Source organism: Pseudonaja textilis, chromosome 5 (genome assembly GCF_049901715.1).
Source record: "Pseudonaja textilis isolate UNSWEBS1 chromosome 5, rPseTex1.2, whole genome shotgun sequence".
Classification (NCBI taxonomy): Eukaryota; Metazoa; Chordata; class Lepidosauria; order Squamata; family Elapidae; genus Pseudonaja; species Pseudonaja textilis.
Genome location: NC_141994.1, coordinates 34,758,971 through 34,782,486, shown reverse-complemented (window position 1 = coordinate 34,782,486; position 23,516 = coordinate 34,758,971). Strand labels below are relative to the sequence as shown.

The window sequence follows — 23,516 nt, the reverse complement described above, 5'->3', positions numbered from 1 at the left end:
TTGAATAGGGGATCGATGCATAGCCCTTGTAATCTGGTTTAGCACCACTGAAGTCTACCATCAGCCCATTAGATAATTTAAGTGCAGGAATTTGTGGTGCACATTTATACTCCAACTCAACACATGAGTATGGTCACAACTAAGGCCAAGCTCATGGTTGAAATAAAAGGGTGACTTTCTCTACAAAATAGAAATTTGCTGCTAGAAGCCAGAGATGGCGGTTCTGTGGCTGGCTAGCAATATCACTAACACTTAAGACTTATATTCCACTTCACAGTCCTCTCTAAGCAGTTTATAGAGTCAACATTGTCCCACCTGAATGTTGAAGTTCTACCTATGACTGATGCATTTAGTGGAACTCCTGATGGTAATTATTTATATCCTAAAAGAAAGATGATTTTAATCAAAATCATGGGGGGGGGGGTGCTTGCATGTTCCAAGGGATATACCTAAGGATCCATATTCCTCGACATATGGAAGGTGATACTTGCTGAATATTTATACTATTTGAATTGTGTAAAACATGCAAACACTTAAAACAGGGGTGTCAAACTCATGGCCTGCAAGCTGGATGTGTCACATGCTGGCCACACCCACACCCAGTTTAGTGAAGTGGAAGTCATAATACATCATGTGATGATGCCATGACAACACGAGATTGACACCCCTGACTTAAAAGTAGTAGGCAAAAATAAAAGAAGATGAATACAATATGTTCTAATGACTTGGAATTTTACATTATTTTAGGATTTCACTCAACATATTAATATGCTTAAATGTATAATTTAATCTGATTCTAGGAAATACACTGCTCAACTAAACATTTGTTGCTCAACACACAGTTGAAGCAATTTCACACAAACATGCTTTAAGTTACTACTGTATTAAGGTAGTAACTTAAGTAACCTATTTAGATAGCTCTTGGCCTATGTGCAATTGTCTACAAAAGAAATACATGCTGCAGGAGTCAATCTGTGTATAATTCAGTTTTGCATAATTGCAGATCATTTGCAGACAGCTGACATTGTGCAAGCTTCAACAGCTGTTTCTGCTCCTTATGTGAATGTGTTTGTTCCCACAAATTCCAATTGAATACGAAGTACCACAACATGCATGACCAAGGGCAGACAAAATGGTCCTGCTAGCAAACATCATAATCCATTTGGTGAAATAAATAAGATGAATAAAGACCTTGTCCTTTTCTCTATTTACAAGGGAAGGCAGTTATTCTATTGTACCTCAAAACATTTCCTTTTAACATTCAAGACTAACTGTAAAACGAGGTGCATTTCATAGTTAAGGCAGATTTGTATTCAAGTGTTCAAAAATTGAGGGATCTTATCTCCTTTTCTCAATCAAATATTACATTTTACATAATTTTATATCTGATGATTTTAATGGTTGTTTAATTTTTATTATGCTGTAAGTCAACCAGAGTTACTTGAAATGAGATAGGTGGCAAATAAATTTAATACATAAATAAATTTAAAACAAAGAAACAAATTACAGCAGTCTCCTTAGTACATTCATAATAATAGCATGGAAAGTCGCTTCCCATGTGAAGGCAGACATATGCCTTTTTATCACTGCTCTGTGGCTAACGTCATGAGTTGAGATTGACTCATGAGGAGGGTTTAACAAAGCAAGTATGTGGGGAGTCTTCTCTCTTTTGATAGATCTGCATAGGATAACATTAATTGCAATTACATGCTTCCTGCTTTTCCTCCAATCTCAAGATGGCCAGGGAGGTAATGAGACATTAAAGGTAGAATTGCAAGATAGTCTGTACAAATAATTTTCTTGCCCATCAGCACTTGAATTATTTTCCATTCTCCTTCTTGCCTATTTGCTAAAAACATTAACAAATATATTCTTTTTACTTAATCAGGAGATTCAAAGAGCTCTGGCCATTTGTCAAACTGACAAAAACCCAACTGAGGAGAAACAAGTGCCTCCTAATTTGGGTTCAATCAGACTCCATCTTGAACTAAAAAGAGATCTCCAAAGCTGGGCCACTGGAGCAAAATAATCAGAGTAAGAAGGAAAGCAAGGGCAAAAGCGAAGACAAGCAGTAACATCTAGGAGACAAACACCATTTTGATTAATAACTTACAAAAATAACAACTTTATGGAAGGAGAACTATTTTATTAAACCTTTTACATATTTTGTTCACAATGTAATACATCAGTCATAACAATAAAAGAATACTTGGCACAGTTATAAATAAATTAGAAAAACAAAAGTCAATTTAAAACAGTGATGCACTTTTAATGCATGTTGATTGTTGAAAGGAAAATCAGGGGGAACGTTGTGCATTTTAAAAACTTAAAACCTGCATCTGATATTTTTATTTTTATATATATAAATCCTTCGTATATCAATGAATGTCAAACTTCTAATCTTTTTAATTGTATTCACAGAGGCCTTGGGGTACTGTAGTATGCTGCAATACATTCAACAAGCAGAAAAAAAAATCTATATATTTTTGCCTTTTGGGTTCCAGACTATGCATGTCCAAATTTCTGGCAACAGAATTATTCTAGGTGCCTCAAATATTGAACCTTTATCTTCCACTACTTTTTCTCTGACAATTAGGCAGAGTACAAAAACAAAATTTATACTTTTTCCTCACTTAAGTAATATACTTTTTATTGTATAAAGGACACAATTATTTGGACAAGGACTCTATATTGTAAATATTTTTAGATATAGCAGAAGAGCTACAAATATATTGATCTTCTGAGGCCTTTCAAAAGCAATTGTTTATGTGAAAATACATTTTTCCCAAAGCAGAATCAAGGGTATTAAGATTGTAACCATGATTATTAAACGAGAAAACATGACTATTAAAGGATAAAATAAATAGGGCTTCTCAAACCTGCTAAAGTTTGCAGTATTAAAATATGAAACGAAGTGCTGGCTAATCTTTTCAGCTTTAACATTAAAAATTAAAAGGAGGCAAGAATAGTATATTCTTAGTATTTTTCTAAAATGTATCTTTTAAGCTGGCATAGGCCTACTTCCCTGCACATAATTTCATTTTCATAACCTCAACCATAGTGTATTATAGATTAGTTGAAGTTTCCCAATATTAAAATATCCAAATTATACTAAAGTTGCATTTCTGTAAATTTTGATATCTGGTACTTGCAAACTATGGACACCTGGCAATCAAAGAAACACCTTGAAGGGGGGGAAGCATACTTGCAAATACTGAACATCAACTATTTACAGTTTCACTGCTCCTCTTTCTAAGGCAAGGGGTGGGACTACCACTGGATTGCTTTAATACCTGTAACCTCGATATTACAGGAAATGCTAGTTTTGCCAAGCATCAAACATGCAGTGAAGTTGCAGGGTATAGTGCCTATTAATAGCAATATTGATCATTACTAACAAGCCCATTAGATATTATCCTACATTTTTTGTTGAATAAAATGAAATGAGCAGCTTTTAAATATACTAACATACACACATGTACATATACACACACTTACAAAAACTAGTTGATAAATTATTTATATACAGATACACATTCTTTACACTGGTCTCTATTTCTGTATTAAAGATCCCTTCCCTAGATCCTCCTCACAGGATTCTTGAACCACTATACTGCTACAGCACTTAAAGAGAACCTAAACATATTTCAAGTCTCTCTGTAAACAATATTTAAGAAAGCAGTGAAAAATTCACAAGGAATATATAAAAATGCTGTAAATGAAAATCAGTGCATCACATTCAACAACAAAAAATTGCTTTTGGAATGTGATTTTACACCACTCCTTGCCTGTCAAATTTCATAATCTGAAACTAAGCTTATTGTATTTTATCACTTACCAACATACCATATAATTCATGACACCTGTAATATTGTTAACTTACATGTGCTACAAAGAAATAAATTTAGTTTTAAATTTATTTTATCTTTTTAAACTTTATTTTAATCTAGCTATATTTCTTGGAACTGCATCCAATATAACAACAATGATATCCTAATTTCTAAGAATTTAACCTTTGATTTTTTTTGGCTCCCATATAACATTTTGTTTACCAATTCTCTAATGACAGTAGAATATATCATGCACAATGTCTCACATTACTTATGAAACAAAGTTGTACTAACAGCATATATTACATTTTTCTTCAATTTTTGCAGATCATATTTTATTTTGTAGTTTAATTTTATAAAGTATCATCATGCACTTAAGTGGTGTTTTGTATTAGGCAGAAAAGTTGATTTCCTCTATGTTGTTTTTTCTGCCCAGGATATACAACTTCATATACGATTTATTATAAGTAATTTATTGTATCAGAAATAAATCAGCCCTAACAACTGATAATAATTACTGTTACACTTAGGTAAGAGTTTTGTGACGAACATCCTCAACTTCACAATTTATGGTAGACCCCAACAAAACTACTTAATTCATTACAGTATTTAATGTACATTTTTCAATGCACATAATACTACAGCAAATCTATACAAAATTCCATTGCAGTAAATATAATACAATGATCTCAAGATCTGTTAGCTTCATAAAATTTAACTTCAAATGAAATTGTTCAAATTATGAAATAAATATTGAATCTTCAGCACAGCATGACTTTATTCTGTTTGTATTTTTAACAATTCATGCTTCATTGTGAAACTAAAATATAATTGCGTGAATATGTCTTTCTGAGTTATTCCTGTAGTAAGAACAGTTAAAATTCCCTTCTTCTTCCTCATTGTCTGGATTGGCAGTTTATTCTGTCCTTTTTAAAACTTCTGTTAATCCAACAGATGCAAAGAAGGTACCATTAGATTCACTGTTAGCTCTATTCATAACATGCTACTGTTCAAGTGACGTGGATTCAAAAGAAACAAACTTCCAGGCACCACTCAGATCTGATATGCTCACGGATTGGAAGTGGGTGTTAAACCAGCTGGTAGCCAGTTCCAGAGGTTTGATCATATTCTATTGTATATTGCCGTGTCCAGTCCACAATAACAGGACGAAATAAACCGCAGCATCTGAATTCAAAGAAGTCTATAACATTTCTTATACATCCATGGCTAAAAAGAGAAGAAAAAAATAAAAACCAAAAAAAGGTCAATAGTACTTAATATTGCAACTAATAAATACAAAGTTACCCCTAATAATAACATGGATGATTTCCACAGTAATTATTGTGCTTGTTGGTACTGACAATGTTTACTATTACTGAACTGCTACAGTTATAAGCTATTAATTGAATACCAGATTCAAATACCATATTTGGAGTCTTACATACATCTGCCTTTTCTCAGCCTTGTAATAGAGACATGCTACTAATCCATTATTCTGGGTTTCAAAAAGGACTGATACTATATTCAGGGAGTAATACATGTCATTTAGCATTAATGATGGATCCCAAATTACAAAAAGGAGAGTAGCTTTGAGAAAGAAGCACAAAACAGATGTTAGCAGTAAAAATGGAGTGAGAATGAAAAGAGAATTAAGGAAAAATATCAAATGTAATGAAATCTTTTCTGGAATTTTATTGGAAAGAAACACTTCAAAAGTTGAGTAGATTCATAGGTGATGATTAATGTATTTTTGGAATCATCCCTCAGACTATTAATTTTTTATGGAATCTGGTTACTGTTATTGTATGTAATATTTGAATTTTAAAGAGTTTGGGAGAGATAAATGAATTAACAGAAGGTACAGAGAACTGAAACTAGACAAAGTTTGAAGAATTCAAGGGAAAAAAATAGGGCTGTCATGAGTCATAAAGAAATAATTTAAAACTGTTGTGTGCCATATAAGGCAGTTTCGTGTTATATGCTAGACCAGTATACATGAGGTGCTTTTTTTCATTCACAAATGAAGCACTCTGTTTGTACACTATACAAGGCAGTTATGTACACTATGCTACAAGGCTGCTTCAAGAATGGGCATATCCAGTAGACACGCCTGCTGTGATAGTGATTGAAGTATTTCAGTAAAGACTGTTCTATTACAACCCTGGTTGGACCCAAAATTTATTATTATTAAGATTATAATTTGAGCAGATTTATTTTTAAAAAGCTGAAATTAAGCCACAGGGTGTCTGTTAATTTGAATGGAAGAATAGCGAGTAAAAATGGATGTTTAATCCATGAGCTATTTTTTGATTACTCAGCTATTTTTTCTTCCATGGTAAAATTCCATACCATCACCACATAAATCTGCTGAAGTACTGATTTATTATATTTGACTGAAAAGTTAAAAAGATAATTTAAAAATCTACACAAACTGACCAGTTAACAGTCAGTCATATCTAAACTGTTTCATCATGAGTATCATATAAACATTTAAATAAACATGCATTTAAACACATTTTACTTATATACTTACTTAAATGGACTTTCAATAGATGTTGTTGTTACTTTAAAGTGCTTATATCGTCTGGCATTCATTCTTTCATTTGTAGTAATACCTAAACAAGAAATCTAGAAAAAAATAAAAATAGCCAATTTAGAAACCCTGAAATTATAGAAATATCAAGCAACGAAACCCAGAATCAATATTCATTTAAAGATAAAGTTACATAAGATAATGAAAATACGCCATCTTTTCTAATTGTATGTTAAAAGAATATGGTTTTCACACACGGAATATATTTTCACTATATTATAGGTACCCTAATAGCTATTCTGAACCAAGTTAAACACCAAGCCAACATCTGAGTCAATACTTTTCTTTGTAGAAGAGATAACTAATAGGGCAGTACAATACTTTGCATTTGATTGGGTAAAGAAGTTTCAAAACCTGAAGTAGAATCCAATCTACTGTACTAGTGACTCAGAAAACAACCATGTCTCCTTTTAGGAACAGGCACTCTTTTACAGGCAGTTACTACACTTACACATTTCCCAAAACATTGAACTCTTGATCGAACTCAAAACATTGCACAGTCCTAATAACTGTGGGATTGTGATAACATTTATTTAGCAATAAATTATTCTCTTTTCATTAAAAAAGTTCTCTTCATCTAGCTGTATTTTGCTTTTCACTAAATGAAAGTGGCAGTTAACACGAAGGCATGTACATTTTCTGAATAAATTAAAATAGTACTTAAAACTAAATTGTACAAACAAAAACCCGAAGATTTAAAAAAAAAAATTCAGCTGAGATTTCAAGAATCAGCAATATTAACAAATACACACGCGTGCGCGTGCGCACACACACACACACACACACACACACACACACAGAAATCAACTACTAAAATATTACTCCGACAGGGCTTAACCAAATTAATGACTCTCACTAAAAGAGATACTTCCAAGAACATATTCCAGACCTGCGTTTTAGGATCCTTGTTTCAGTTCACATTTTCAGAAATTTTGGGAGCAAAATTTTACTGATATTATTGTATTATCTTTCAGAAATAGAACAACTGCATCCAGTATGTACTTCTTTAAGTCTTCTTATCTCTTGTCTCTTGCGCTTAGGATAATTTATAATAAAAGATCCATGAGAACAGATTTAAAATCATAATTTGCCCCTTATCATTTGATCTACCAAACTGACCACATCATACAGTAATAATGTCAAATTTCTGAAATCAACTCATCCAAACTTCTGAAATCAACTCATTTAAAATTTGGTAATTTATATTAAACAGAAGAATAGATAGGAAAGAATGCCTGTCTGTCTCTCATTTCCTCATGCATGCACTTATTTTGTATGGCAAGATATTCTACATTCCATATATTCCACAGAAGATTCCATTATATACCTATTAAGTTGTTTTTTCCTACCTGATACATTTGACACATTAGTAGTACAGCAACCCACATGAAGTGAAACACACTGTTCAAAAACATCCAGAACATCCAAGGTGAACAAGTGGCAATTTGTGTAACATACGTCCAAAAACCATCTGTTGTATAACTTGTGTGACAGTGGATTCCCCAGTCTGAAATAAATATATATGTATATAAATATCATAATTTTACAAAATAGCTCCATTCTATTTTCCTTACAACATTTAAACGGATTTGTTTTTACTGACTAAACTGTAGGAAAATAGTTTCAAAATTAAAGTATTTAGTGATAAAAATCAGATAAAGCAGATCAATATGAAGAAAAAATTACAAAATTGATGCAGAGCACAGATACATTGAAAAAGCTAGGCAATTAGAAATATGTGATACAAACTAAACTTACAAGAAATACAGCCATAAATCATCCAGCAAATCATGAAGAGTAAAAAGAATAAATATCCCATGAAATAACGATGATTACCTGCTCCTGGGGAAAAAATAAAGTATTGCAATAAAACATTCAAATTTTGCACTACATTAACAGTACAACAAAGATAATGTGCAGGCCTAATTTTTTTCTATAATATTTAAAATAGCAATAGCAGACTTATATACCACTTCACAGTGCTTTACAGCCCTCTCTAAGTGGTTTACAGAGTCAGCATATTGCCTCCAACAATCTGAGTCTTCATAATTGTGGACAGTGCACCTCATCAGGTACACTTTGCAAATAAGTCACAGGTCTCTCAAGGAGCCAATGAAGATGGATGTATTAAAATTAATAAAAAGTACTAATGAGCATAAACATGAAATATACAATCAGATGTTTTGCTCAATGGCTTTTAATTATCTCCTGAGATGACAACATAATACAAAAACAAATACTGTAAATTATTTGAATGCAAACTTTAAAATTTTGGAGTGTATTCTACATTTTGACTTATCTATGAAAATAATCCATCACAAGAACTTCACTCAAGATGTTTCAGCTGCTGAAAAAGAGTACAAACCCTGCATATTTCTCAGTCTTGTATAGCCTCAGGGTTTTCTCCTGGAAAACTGAACAAATGGATCCTTTCTAACTGTGGGAGACAGATGCTGATTCCTAAGTTTATATTTTGAGTTACCAATCTTATTAAACATACTGTTTACAGATTATATATTTTTTGCCCCAAATCTAACTCTAATTATTTAGCAGGTAATTAGTGGATTTTGTTGTTTTTCTCAAATGTTTCACTTAAAGTTTCTACCAAATTCATATTTCAATTTCATATCAGATGAAAACTGGAAATTAACTATTTCTAAGTTGACAAAACTGACTCTTTTAAGATTTTACAATCAGCTTTTACTTACATTAATATACATGATATGGTATGGCTGTATTTATTAATGGCTCAAATTTACCCCTCTTAATATTTTGCAACATTAATCCAGCACAACATCATAACTGCTGTCTAGAAAAGGAAAAATCTAGTGTAGTGTTATGTATTACTTTTATAACATCCCTGAATTTAAAACAGCAAGAATTGTGGCCTCTAACTATTCCTGAAGTACAGGTAGTCCTTGATTTACAACCACAATTAAGCCCAATACTTCTGTTGCTAAGCAAGACAGTTATTAAGTAAAATTTGCCTCATTTTACGACCTTTTTGACACCGTTAAGTGAATCACTGCAGCTGTTACATTAGTAACACAGTTGTAAAGTGAATCTGGCTTTCCCATAGACTCTGCTTGTCAGAAGATTGCAAAAACAGATCAAGTGACCTCAGGACACTACAACTATCTTAAATATGGAACCAGTTGTCAAACATCTTAATTTTGATAGTGACCAAAGGGATATTGCAATGGCCAGTAGTGTGAAAAATGGTCATACACCCCTTTTTTTCAGTGCATTGTAACTTTGAATGGTTGTTAAACAAATGGCTGTAAACTGAGGATTATCTATAGTCTTGCCCAACTGTCATGTATTACATGACTACTTTTTTGAAGAAATTAGTGTACTATGAACAAAAATGCTTGCCAAACTTTATTGGGTAATCTGAAGATGATAGCATTGTTTTCCAAGAGTCCCATAAATGGAAATAATTTAAAAAGTGGAATGATTTACATGCATAAATGATTTTCTGCAACAGCTAAAAATTATATCCTTGGAATCGTGTATAAAATGTCTGAGGTACATTATTCCCATAACTGTTATATATTTTTCCATATTATTCCAATAATGGAAATAGTGCAATAGCTGTACATCCGTTTTCTTGTTTGTTCACATTAAGTCTGAAAAGGTCTACATGTTAGATATATGCAAAATGTTCCATTTCAGGGATAAAATGTTCTGGAGAACCTAGATCAGGTTACTGTAGGGAGGTGCAGCAGTCTTCTTGAGGTGAATATTTCTAGGATGGACTTACTATTTATCCATGAACATCCACAACAGGCCCAATAACTATCCCATACTATGGATGGGTTGTATTACCTCCTCCACTCCAAAAAAAAAAAAAAAAAAAGCAGGTATGGGACTTGGTGGTCCTCCTAGACTCCTGGCTTCTGCTAAAACAGAAGATGGGGACCTTTTTCCAGTTTTGGCTGATGACCACTTATGATCTTATCTTGACCAAAATACCTTGCTGATAGTTACTTATGCCCTAGTTGCCAATCCAATAGACTGCTTTAATATGCTTCCTTTGAAGATAACCTGAAAGCTGCAACTGGTAGAAAATACAGCCGGAATATTGCTGATCACACTATCATCAGTTAGCATAAAGAAACACTGGATTGATTGCCAATAGGCTTCAGAGCCTAATTGAAAGTGCTGATCATTATCTTTCAAGGTCTCAACATCTTTTCTATCCAGGTCAGACACCAAGGATGGGTCTGCTTAAAGTCCCTCCTCCTGATAGATTTCCTAAGGTGCAGATTAGGCAATCGATTTTGGTGATGGCCCCCAGTTTATGGATTTTTTTAAAATGCCAAAAGTATAGGTGGCCACAAAGATTTGATTTCGAGAAAGCTTGTTAAACTGATAGATGAGACTGAGCGTTTAGCTTGTTAGTCATTTTGAATATCATTATTTTAATTATGTTTTCATTATATTATGAATTGTTACATGCCATCCAGAGCGAGTATACTTTGGGACAACTTAAAAATATTGTTAAATAAACATATATTCCAGAAAGAAAGCAGTCTTGAAAATTATTGGATCATACCTGTTACAGGCAGATTAGCATGACTTGGAGTTGAAATCAGGGGTGAGATTCTACCAGTTCACACCTATTTCCTAGAACCGGTTGTTAATATTCTAAGCAGTTCAGAGAACCGGTTGTTAGAAGAAATTACTGGCCTAATCCTTAAGGAAGGTAGGAAGGAAACATTCTGGTGTTGCTTACAGAAACTGCCTCTCCATTAATCCTTATTACATTCTTGGCAGGACTAGACTTCCTGTCTCAGGAACTTCTCTGGAATTTTTCCCCCCCTCCTTTGTTGGTACTTTGCTTGTGTGGAGTGACCATTCAAAGTTACAATGGCACTGAAAAAAGTGACTTATGACCATTTTTCACACTTACAACTGTTGCGGCATCCCCACAGTCACGAGAGGCCAGGCGAGGAGATGCGTGCCTCGATGTGAGTGATATTGAGTTGGCCACACCCAGCCAATAACATGACCACTAAACCACGTCCACCCAGTCACATGACCACCAAGCCATGCCCATCAACTAAGCCACGCCCACAGAACAGGTTGTTAAAAAATTTGAATCCCACCCCTGGTTGAAATGGAACATTCTGGACTTTTATATATACCAAATGCATAGGTAAAAGATTGGCTATGCTCACTTATTTCTCCAGAATAAAAATGCATTGCTGGGTATATAAAAACTGAAGTACAAGGTTTTTTAAAAAAAATAAATAAAATAAAAGGCTTATTTGATAAAATAAACACACTGGCCAGTATCTCTAAACAATACTTACCTACACAGTTACCCACCCATGGACAGTGATGATCAAACTTGGCTATACATTGATTGCATACACCACAATGTTTGGACCTCACTGGCTTCCGTATCTGTTTGACAAATTTTAATATGCATACTATGTGACAAAAGCTTTACATATATATATGAACTTTTAAATATGCAAGGTTACCAAGAATTGTAGATTTGATCTTTAGATTTTAAACCTATTTCACTATGTAGCTATGTGTGAGACAGAGAGAGATAAACAGAATGAGAATATTAATTTAAATCAGAGCTTTCTTTTTATATAAATTCAGTGGTTTAAAAGAATAGATAATTTGAAATTGATATCTCGATAAGAAATAGACAAACATAAACATCAGTCTTCTGTTGTTTGCAAATAACAGAAGCCTGATGTTGTGATAGGCTTGTGATAAAAAGCTAAGACTTTAGTAATGAATTTATTTTTACTAATTAATAATGAAGTCTTAAGGAATTTCTTGTTACCTAGAGATCAAGTAATTATCCATGAATAATAAATGTTAAGTCACAAGGGGAAAAAATTGAACAAGAGATAGTTTCAATATTATGCATTCACATATTTCATCAAAACAAATGTTATATCATACATACAAATGAAATAAAATATTAGTGTAGGAAATGCAAAGCTTTATTTTCTTAAACTAAAAAGTATATAAAGTGTCTCAAAACTATCAAGATTAACATTTTGCCACCTGCAGTGCCATATCATTTTTAGTTCATAAATAAAAGTATATTTTGCAGAAATTGTAAAAGTTTCTGCAATAGTCCTACATTCTTAACCACTCAAAAAGTATCTAAATTTGATACATCATGATTGTGCTTGTTTTGCTTTAGTTCACAGTCCAGATTAATCTTAAAACTCTATATGCTGCATAACTAAACTCCACATAAAAAGCATAGTGCATGATTTGCTGAACTATAATAATGCTGTAAGCTTCATCTGTAATTGCTGATAGAAATATATTCATAGTTCATGGTTCACATTTAGACTATGCATACTGAACATTTAGGAAAGAAAACAAGCTGCAGAAAGGGAACATCTATATGTCAATGATCCCCTGTAATAGTCTGAAAGTTCCCTTGATCTAAAGGAAAAATGAAAGAAGCAGACAGAAAATGTGTATGATGCAGTCAAACCATTATCTGAAATATATTAGACATAATCATAAAAGTACTATAGTTAGATTGACAATATGGTAGTAGAATGAGGCCAGTAATTTAATAGGTGGATTAAAAATGATAAATTAACCACAAATATAACATAGGAAAGTCTACTAACAGTAACTGAATTGAATAGAATATTTATTACAACTTACCACATTTTTCAGATTATAAGTCACACTTTTTCCACTCCCAAAAGTGGGTGGAAATGTCTGTGCATCTTATACAGTGAATGTTGCCGAAGCCCTGCCCACCCCGCACCCTTCAGCCTCTGCCTCCCAGCAATTTGCCTCCTTGCAGCAAGCAGCCTGATCAGCTTCAGCAAAGCTGCATCTCCCTGCCCCATTTTCCGCCCGTTCCAATCCCCGCCGTCCGGAATGGTATGCGGAAGCTGAAAATGGGGCACATGGAGGTGGCAATAGGCGATGGCAATCCCTGCAGCCTGAAACAGCTGATCGCCAGGAGGCCAATCCAGTGACAATCAGCTGCTTGTGCTAATCAGGCTGTGCTGAAGCTGATCAGGCTGTTTGCTGTTTACTGCAAGGAGGCAAATTGCTGGGAGGCAGAGGCAATTTTTTTTTCTTGTTTTCCTCCCCAAAAGCTAGGTGCATCTTATACTTCAGAGCATCCTATACTCCGAAAAATGCTATTCCATTTCAAGGGACACTGAGTGGTTTGTATCAATACTATAAGATTTAAAACAAAAATACAATTATAACCATTGAGTCCAACATGCCACCATTCGGAGTAGCTCCCAAATACATTTCATAAGAGCCATATTTTGTTTTTGCTTTGGCTGACCAACTAAAAATGATTCAGATATTTGAGGACGAGCTATTTCAAACTATACGAGCTATCAAGACTTGAATCGGGGAATTCCTAAAATGGCATCTCTCAGTGGTAGAATCCTCAACAAGTCTTTTCTCCTAAATCTTATTGGGCAGCTCAATTCAACTTGAAGAAGGCAGTTTCAGAGATACTAAGGTTCTGTGCCAGGCAGTGGCAAAGGGCACCTTTATGTGTGCCCAGAAGTTAGCTGGCAGCCAGTGTAGCTCTAGTTGTATTATTATTGCATGGGCAAACCTTGGTGTACCTCTAACTATCCATCTGTTGCATGTTACATCATATAGCGGAAAGCCCCATGTACAACACATTGCACATGCCATAAATTGGTGGCAAAGGCATGAGTGACTGTGAGAAATCCTTCTGATCCATGAAAAGCCAAAACTGAGCATGAAATGAAATGATACAAAGATCCTCATGGCCACAGCCCCTATCTGTTGTTAAAGTGTGAACCATGACTGAGTGTTATCAAACATCCAGCAATAATAGCCATATGTTTGCTCCTGATGGGACAGTTCCATAAAAGAGCTGTTTTGTGATCAGAGGCCTTCTGGACCTACAGCTCCTGCAAAATAAGAAATTGAAGCTGTGGCCTGAGGGACCAACCGTGAATGGGATGTTCTTGCAACAGTATCTCAGTCCCAGATTATTGCTTTAATGTATTACCGCAATGCATTCAATGGGTCTAGTTTTGGACTGGTCCTGAGAAAGCACATTATCAGCTGGGGAAACTTGCTATGTGAGAATTACATGTATCCTTAGACTGTTGTGCTGGCTACACAATTCTCCAGAACTTATTTGAAGTGCTAGTTAATATTTATAAAACCCTATATGGAATGGCACAGAAATATCTGAGATCACTTTACCAAGCATGATTCTGCCCATTCTAGCTTGGCAATCTAGAAAAGATGTGTTAAAAATCAACCCCTTTTTAAAATGTTGCTTATGAGTTCTAATCCTACTGACTAGGAAAGGTATTCAAAGCTAAATAAATAAATCTAACCCTAACCCTGTAGTTTTATATGGATTTCTCTATATCGGGGTCGCCAACCTTTGGACCTCAGGGTCCTCAAACTCATAATTTTAGATCCCAGGGACCACTAACCAGTTCTGTGGGCATGGCCTAATTTGTGGTTGTGTCTTGGTGGTCATGTGACTGGCTGGCATGGCTTGTATGTAAATACTGAATTTTTTATAAAAAAGAACAATTTTTATCCAAAATCAGGCAAAGCAGGCAGATTGAGTTGCTCACAGAATCATTCAGTGATCTATCTATCTGCCATCAGCTAGCTCAGTCTCAAATTTGCTTGTCGTGAGTCTGCATTGAATTTGCTTGCAAGCAAACCTTCAGTCCTAAGGGAGGTTCGGCTGTACTTAAAGCAGAGTCGAAGATCTAAAGACTAGCTAGAAAGCAAGAAATCCAATCATTTCCTGCTTCCTAGCTAATCTAAATCTCCAGCACAGCAGAACAGATGATAGTCGGGAAAATACCAATTTTAGCAGGCAAGTTTGCTGGGTAAGGAGTGAGTGGGCGGGGAGCGTTCCTGTGGGCCATGTGGACGGCACAGCCTTGTGTTTCTGTGCAGCCTGGATGAAGTGCTTTGGGGGTTGCTCTGCGGATGAGATTTCTCTGCGGCCCACCAACATTTTCTTATGGCCCACCAGTGGGCCGCAGCCCACCGGTTGGCGACCGCTGCTCTGTATAATTTTTTTTATCTTGAAAAGTCTTGAACCTCTGGTACAGCCATCTGTCAGAATTCCTCTAATTTAATATGGTTCATTACAAAATGTTACATATATTTTAATTCAAATTTCCAACAAGAGTCACCTGAACTATTTTTCAGATGTTGCAGCTTTATCAGTATGAAGACTCCAGTGAGGAACCTTGATAGCCTACTTTAAGTTTCATATCAACAAGAATACTGATACTGCTCTTTATGGTTTTCACATGTCTTAATTCTGAATGAACAAAAGATGACATATTCTATGTGAATATATCACCTTGCATTCCTAAAGTATACATTAAAAAAAAAAACATTCAACTTTAAAATGTTTTGTTTAAATTCAAGTAAGTTGTGTCTGTATGTATTAGGGAAAAAGTATACTACCAAGCAGGTACTGCAGAATATACTGAGATCCAAGCTTCCTGTTTCTGCAAGTTCCATTATTGTCTGTATAAAAATAAAACAAAAAACATTAAAACTTTTAAGAACTTTTAATAACATACTATGTACATTTTTATAAACAGACATATTAGCATATAGACCATCTGAGTATCAGATAAGTAAATCAAATTGTGCAATTTCACTGCTTCTGCTGCTTAGATGCCAAGCAATTAAAGCATATTAACACTCATTCTAATCAGCTGTGTTTGTTGTTAGATTGGGCCCAATTAAAGGATTGTTATCATTCAGTTCTATGTTTTGTATCTGTCACTAGAAAGACTGCCCGTACTTCTATAAATCTCTTAAAAATTTAGATCTCAGTTAACACAATATTGTTAAGGTTCATAAGTTCACAATTTTTTTAAGTGATGGTCTCATAATTATAAGCAACATTACTCTTGTTTTAAACTCTAAAAAATGGTTATTTACCATTCATTTTAACATATTGGGTGATGTCAGTATGGATTTTAAAGTGTAAATTTAACCATTTTATTTTAATTTTTTTTACTAGTTACTGCTAGCTTTGATATTATTATTATTATTATTATTATTATTATTATTATTATTATTATTATTATTATTATTATTTTGTGTTCTACCCAACAATTCTGGATATTTCACATATAACCAACGTTAAAATGAATAGAATAATGTAACAAGATACAAGAACAAGGAAATAAAAGGTGACAAACTGGACAGGAGCAAAAAGAAACACTTACCACCTACAGGGACCCTACAATCACTGCTACTAATCATGGCAATGCATTGTAAAAATATTCAAGAAAGTGAACAGGTATTCAAGTAAATTACATTTAATACTTTCTGCAGAAAAATAACCTCTAAATAACAATTCTGCCAACATTATAATGGTGAGTTAATTCAGTGACCTTTGCTAATAATTCTTCCTAATATTAAGCACAGAAATGTTACTACTGTTTATCTTCAAATATAAAAGGATTGTAAATTGAGTCCAAATACAGGAAACTATGTCTTTTATAATGTGGTAAGAGACGAAAGTACAAAAGCTTCTCTGAGGAATGCATCTAGAGACAAAAAGATAAAGGTTAAGGAACTCAGCTCATAATCTCCAAGGCAAGGGATGGAAGGAAAATAAGAAGTCATATTCAATCAAGAAAGAACCCTCAATCAATAAAGGAACTATTCAGTCAAGAAACTACATTTCACTATTTATTAAAAAATACAAAACTTGTTACCTTTTTCTTTTGTTCTTCTGTGGCTTTAATTATTCCTGGATCTGATTTCCAGGACTTCCCAAAATTATAGAAAAGTGCAACACTATTAGCAAGAAATGGAAGGTGGATAAAGAGAAAACTGAGATGTACAATTATTAAGGAATGTAAATATATATTCAAATTAATATAACTTTTATTTTTAAAACATCACAGTGTCCTTCAAAGCAAAGTTTTTTAATTAATTAAATTTATTTCTACTTTAGATACCAAAGAGTGTTCCTGATACAGGAAACTGTCTCATAACCAGGCCTGAATCCTGACTGGAAGAGGTCTAGATCAGTAGTCCTCAACCTTTTTGGCTTCATGAACCAGCAGCAGCAGCAGTGGTGCAGCAGGGAAGATGGTTTCCATGCACAACCTAGCTCCCATGCATGTGCAATGAAGCTTCACACACTTGCCACTTGCACAGCCCAGTTTCCAACTGGGTTGCGGACCCATACCCGTCCATGGCCCGGGCATCAGGGATTCCTAGTCTAGATAATCTGGACCCTCTGAAGCTGCCAAGCAACCACCTTTTCAATCACTTTCCCTAAGAAGGGAAGATGGAAAACTGGACAGAAATTGTCCGGACAAGTGGGATCAAGGGATACAAATATTTTTTTAAAAGATTTACTAGTGGATGACCATCTGATGAATTGCCTACCACCCTCCTCCTGGTTCTGTCCTAATCTTCTTTCACCTGGGCCACTTCCACAACCATGTTCTCCATCAGGAAAGCAGGCAATCATTTCTTCTTAATCACACATTGTAGCTTGCTTGAACCACCAGGGCTTCAGCCTCGGTAAAATTCCAGTGTAAAATTGGGTTACTGTTTTCAGCTCTTACTCAAGTTTACTAGAAAACCTCTACCAAATTTGATAATCAGTGAAAAAGGGAGAAACTTATGGAATCTAGGAAAAGGAAGATACTAAAAGGAGAACTCCAAGAATTTCATAAATCACTTTGAACAAATTTCATTTTGCCAGGTAAACTTCGCTGAATGTTGTGCCTGGAATAATTTAAACCAATGATTTTATGGGTTTTTAAACCAATCTTATTTCTGTTGTATATTATCAAGGAAAATCTGCACTATTCTCTTCTACACACTTAAAATAGTCTTTCTGGCACAATTGCTGAGATCAAGAGAAAGGATATCATTCCAAAACCAGAAAAACCACGTCACATACATCCAAAATTTTGTTGCTAGGTAGATTCCAAGAGGCAGAGCACTGTGCATGGAGTGATCAAAGAATGATCTGTAAGACAGAGAAACAACATCACATAATTGTTTAGTATACATGTTATATATCGTTGCTTACTGAAAATAGTTGAATCTGTTTAAAAGATCATGTAGGCTAAAATAGATCATTTCACTGGGAAAAATATATATAATATATCATTTGATAAATGCTTGTCAGGTTCACAACTAACTGATTCAGAAATTGCATCTGTTCAGCCTACAATCCTCACATGATGTATCAATTAAGCCAATTTCAAAACTGGAATCTACCATGACTGATGCTGGGAATTAACAGTGTTATAATTAATTTGTCCAGCAAATATAACACCAGCAACCATCTGGATGAATTTTTAAACATTTGTCCAGTAAAGCTTACAAATGTTATGTCAATTTGCACACACACACAAATTCCATGCATTCCCCCTTTTCTAAAATGATCAATGAGAAATAAGAGAAAAAAGAATATTGAGAAGAGAGAACTAGACAGGAAAACAAAGTTCTTCAGATATTACAAAAAATATTTTCACTGCTACAAGGAAAGTGTTTTAATTCATTAATAAAGAGAAATCAACATTTATGGCTAACAGACAATCAAACCAAAATTGTGAAAGAGGAACCACTTTTGATTAATTTCTTCACTGTCACACTACAAGATGAAATAATGATTGATATACTGATATCAATCTGGAAAAGCTCCCATTGAAAGCTACATTATGAATGCCACTTGTAGCATCTAACATGAGCAAACATGAAAAAGTTAGGATGTAAGAACAGCACATTTCCTTACATAAGATACCCGATATTTTCCATGTTTCATTATCTATCCTTAATATTTATGTATAAAGAAAGAATGAAACTAAATAAAACTAATCCCCTTCAATAGAAGCACCTTAATGTATATGATAGTATATTACATAATAAGCAAATCAACTTTTGAGGGTACCTACTTGGAAAGAAACTGAACCATAGCCCAAACACCACCGTACATTAGTCCTTTGATTAGCCAAGAATCAATATCAAGATCTGCTATAAATCCAACCAGCCAAATAACTAGGAATGGTGTTCCTAGCATCACCTTCTGACGAAATTCCTACAAAAGTAGTAAATATTAATTATTCTATTTTTTTAAATGAAGCACTGCAAAAATGTATTTTTACGCAAACATTTCACAGTAACTTTAATTAAAAAGGATCAAACAAGAACTATGTTCAGTGAAATATATGAGTCCTAGTTATGGTCAGCCACTTCTCCCCAATAGGAAAAGCTATTTTTTAGAAAGTCAGATTAAAAGATACAAAAGCATAAGTTTTCAAGTACTTCTTGACATCATCTCAAGAAATTACATGTCAACAAAATCAAAGTTTTTAAATATAGTTCTCACCTTATCAGCCCTCAGCTTCCTGAGAAAAGATGGATTGTCATAACCTTTTGCTTGCCTCGCCTCTTGTAGATGATTTATCATCCAAACATTTTTTCTTTGCTTTGCTAAATCAAGTGGCGATTCTCCCTATTAAAATATAAAAGATTTAAAATAATTTTAGATTAAAAGTGGAAAATATGTAACAATTTCATTTAAAATATTATTTAAAATTTTTACAAATATTAAATCAGTTCATTACATTATGTAGTTCACTAGTCTGGAACACGAGGCTCTCCTTCACATATTAACAAGCAGCAGAGGCCAAGAAAAAGTCAATTTCATCAACTAACAGGATTTAGCTAACAGATATGTTTATATGTATTATCAATATGTCACGTAGATATTTACTCTATACTTTAGATTGACCACAAATCAATTGGAGATTAAAGTATGTTTTAAGCATCATTATACGTGATGTAATAGAATTCTACCCATCAATTTGCTCCCACCAAATGTTCACATTTTTAACTAAAAATGTGCTAGTGCTTATATGTTCCTTGAGTAAAATTGATTTGCTTACCTAGATTCTGTCAGCAGGTTCTATGCATTTTATTGCATAAAGATAATATATTTCTGTCTCTATGGGCATTTTGTAAAGATTAATCCAACAACTGAGCAATTGGGAGTTTTTCATTATTTATAGATAGTTCCTGACTTACAATCTAATTGAGCTTGGAATTATGGTTGTAGTTCGTTGAAGTTGTAAATCAAAGCATCACATGATTGGACCTGAATTATTATTTTTTTACGTTTTTCGCAGCAGTCATTAAGCAAATGCAGTGATTAAATAAATGCTGCAAACAGTAAGCAAATCAATTTTACTCAAGGAGCCTTTTGCCAGAAACTAGATGTAAATACTGGAAACCTAAAAAACGACTTATACATTCTGGCCATTTGACTATAAAGCAGCAAACTGCTGTAAAGGTGAGCCAGTTGTCAAGAACCCAAAATACAATCACATGACTGCAGAGGATGGGGGTTGCAGCCATCATAACATGTTGTAAGTAGCTTTGTGGGAATCTGTTGTAGCTTCGAAAAGTCACTAAATGACCAGTTGTAAGTTAAAGACTACCTGCTAATATTAGTATGAAATTTAAACTATAAGAAATGTTTTCATTTTCAAAATCATTGCTATAATAGAGAAGAAGAAATAAAATTAATAAGAAATAAAATTAATAATGAATAATTTTCATCCTTCCTCTGAGATACACTACATTAATAATGGGTCCTGATCACTTTAATCTGCAAGTCTCATAAATTTTGCAGAACATAACAAAACATTTCGAGATTGTGGCAATCTCTTTATATAATTCATCATGAAATATAGAAATCCTTTCAATGCCTACAAAATTAAAATAAACCTGCAATGCAGTTTTCTTTCAGAGACTTGGGACAAAACAGTAGACCTCATTTACACCTAAAGAAAGAAAAGTTCTTATGGAACAGAGGAGGCAAAAGACAACCAACTGAAGGTACCTTCAGCTCCAGTTTTGCACTCCTCCTCTCTTCTACTGAAGGTAACTCCCCTCCTAAACAAATATTCATGGAGGCTTGAAAAATGGTTGAATCCTCTATCGTTTGGCCCCCGCCTAAAAAAAAATGAAACAGGTACCAGAAACTGAAATTTACCCTGAAAAGGCATAAATCCTTTGAAACAAAGTAAAAATTGCAAGGATTACACATATGCACTCCAGCATCAATAGAAGCTAGATATATGGAGAAGTAGGTAGTTAATTTCTATTGGTAGGATTTGAACACAAAAGCCCTGGGTAGTAGTATTAAAATCTTAGCCAACAAATCATCATCAGAAACTGCAACAGAAATAAAAATTGCTCACAGTATTTTATGGTTCTTAGGAGGAGTTTCTTTCCATTTCCACTATTCATTTAAAAAGTACTTTGCCAAACTCCCAAGATATTACCTCTCCCTTGAAACATCACATGCTTCAAGGAAAATAATGCCTATGTAATCTGGATATGCCTCTCTGGTTCACCTTTTCATTGTGGTTTTACCTAAATACAATTTCAGACCATGCAAATTTAATAATAGTTTAAGGCTGCTTAATTGCTTTGGTCCCCGAAGACAAACTAGAACACCGCAACAACTTAGCCCCAAAGTTTGTTCACTGGAGTTTTATACAAATGTTAGGATGATTCCTAACTAGCCTACCAGAAAGTACAGAATACAGAAAGGACAGTTCAATGTCCTGCTACTTTATTTTTGTTAGAGAAAGAAGCAGAAGCCTATGAACTTCCAGAGCAGCAGGAAATACTAGTATTCTTTTTTATATACTGAAGTACAACAGTCTGAATTGCAATTTTTCTTTTCTACTTCATTTTTAATACCAGAACCATGCATTTGAAAGCATGTGAACAGAGCCAGGTTAAGAGGGAAAAAGGAAGAAGAGTACAAAGCCCAGTTTCCAGGCAGAACTGTTAATCTGAATCACAAATGCATTATGGAAGGATTAAAATAATTGGTTCCTTTCTCACCTACACAGTTAAAAGTAACTATCTATTTATTCGTATCCTGCCTTTATTATTTTTACAAATAACTCAAGGTGCTGAATATATTCAACACACCTTTCTCCTATTTTCCCCACAATAACCACCTTATGTGGTGGGCTGACTGAGAGTGAGTGACTGGCCTAAGTTCATTCAACTGGCTTTCATGAGTAAGGCAGGACTTGAATTCCTGCTTTCTGGTCTGGTGCTTCAAACACTAGACCAAACTGTCTCTTAGAGGAAATTAAAATCACTTATGTGGAAAGAGCAAAGATTTTGTATATTATGAGAATTCTGACCAGAAGCTGACTAAGATACAGTACTATGTTTTTCAGGTGGAAAAACTCTGCATGCAAAGACATAGATGCAAGAGCTCATTTAAGTTTTAAATAAAATAAATTTAGAGATTGAATCTGAACTCCCAAAGCATTCTCTCTTTGAATTGGCTACCTATATGCAAACATATGACTTTTAAGAGCAAAAGAAAGAATGGATTAAAGATTTTGTAATGCGAAGTTATAATTCCATGTCTTACTTTTATGCCAGTATGTTCAGATCTCAGGAAAATAAGTAGTGAGAATATTGGGTTGTGTAAAACATTATCAATTATAATAGAATTATCAATTATTCAGAACTGGGAATCTGAGAAAGTGAAAGAAAGCTGAGCGATAATCATAAACATTATCGCTCAACTTCCTTATGCTCACATAGAGACAGGAATCTCTGTCATAATGATTTCAGTCCTTGTTTTCCTTTCACTTTGTACAGTATAAGACAAATAACTTTTGCCCTATGGCTTTTCCCCTAGAAATGGAAACCTGTAGCTTTACCAACAAACACCCCCCCCCCGCGCATAAGGCACAGTATCACAAAGCAAACATATAGCTTTAAAAGAAATAATATTTAGCAGTGACATCCATATTTTGACCAATCAAGAGTCCCTTTTCCATTAACTGGAATAATATGGGTATCAGACTTTCATAATGATTGAAAGAATGTTGGCAGGACAGGAGCTAATCATTCCCAGAAAGATATATAAGGTGTATCAACTAGTTAAAGCTACCAAGAGACTAAGTAAATATCTGTTAAATTGAAATAACAGGAGGAGAGTTTAGAATTTGGAGGATAGATATAGATCTATCTGTAAGCCCTCTATGCTGCAGTAGATAATTAATTATTTTTTT

The 23,516-nt window shown here is 34.1% G+C and overlaps 1 protein-coding gene across 1 annotated transcript in view; it reads right to left on the bottom strand.

The window, feature by feature from the left end:
- Nucleotides 1–2,125: 2,125 nt before the first annotated feature.
- The window catches only part of ZDHHC17 (zDHHC palmitoyltransferase 17), a 58,251-nt gene continuing 36,860 nt past the window's right edge, over nt 2,126–23,516 (bottom strand). Inside the window, exons 8-17 of the mRNA XM_087934486.1 lie at nt 19,790–19,915; nt 19,356–19,498; nt 18,324–18,424; nt 17,151–17,275; nt 15,880–15,942; nt 11,742–11,835; nt 8,182–8,265; nt 7,773–7,930; nt 6,364–6,458; nt 2,126–5,057 (exon numbers count right to left, since the gene is read on the bottom strand). Of these exons, the coding sequence (XP_087790612.1) occupies nt 4,919–5,057; nt 6,364–6,458; nt 7,773–7,930; nt 8,182–8,265; nt 11,742–11,835; nt 15,880–15,942; nt 17,151–17,275; nt 18,324–18,424; nt 19,356–19,498; nt 19,790–19,915 (1,128 nt within the window). The 3' untranslated portion in view covers nt 2,126–4,918. The remainder of the gene's footprint in view (nt 5,058–6,363; nt 6,459–7,772; nt 7,931–8,181; nt 8,266–11,741; nt 11,836–15,879; nt 15,943–17,150; nt 17,276–18,323; nt 18,425–19,355; nt 19,499–19,789; nt 19,916–23,516) is intronic.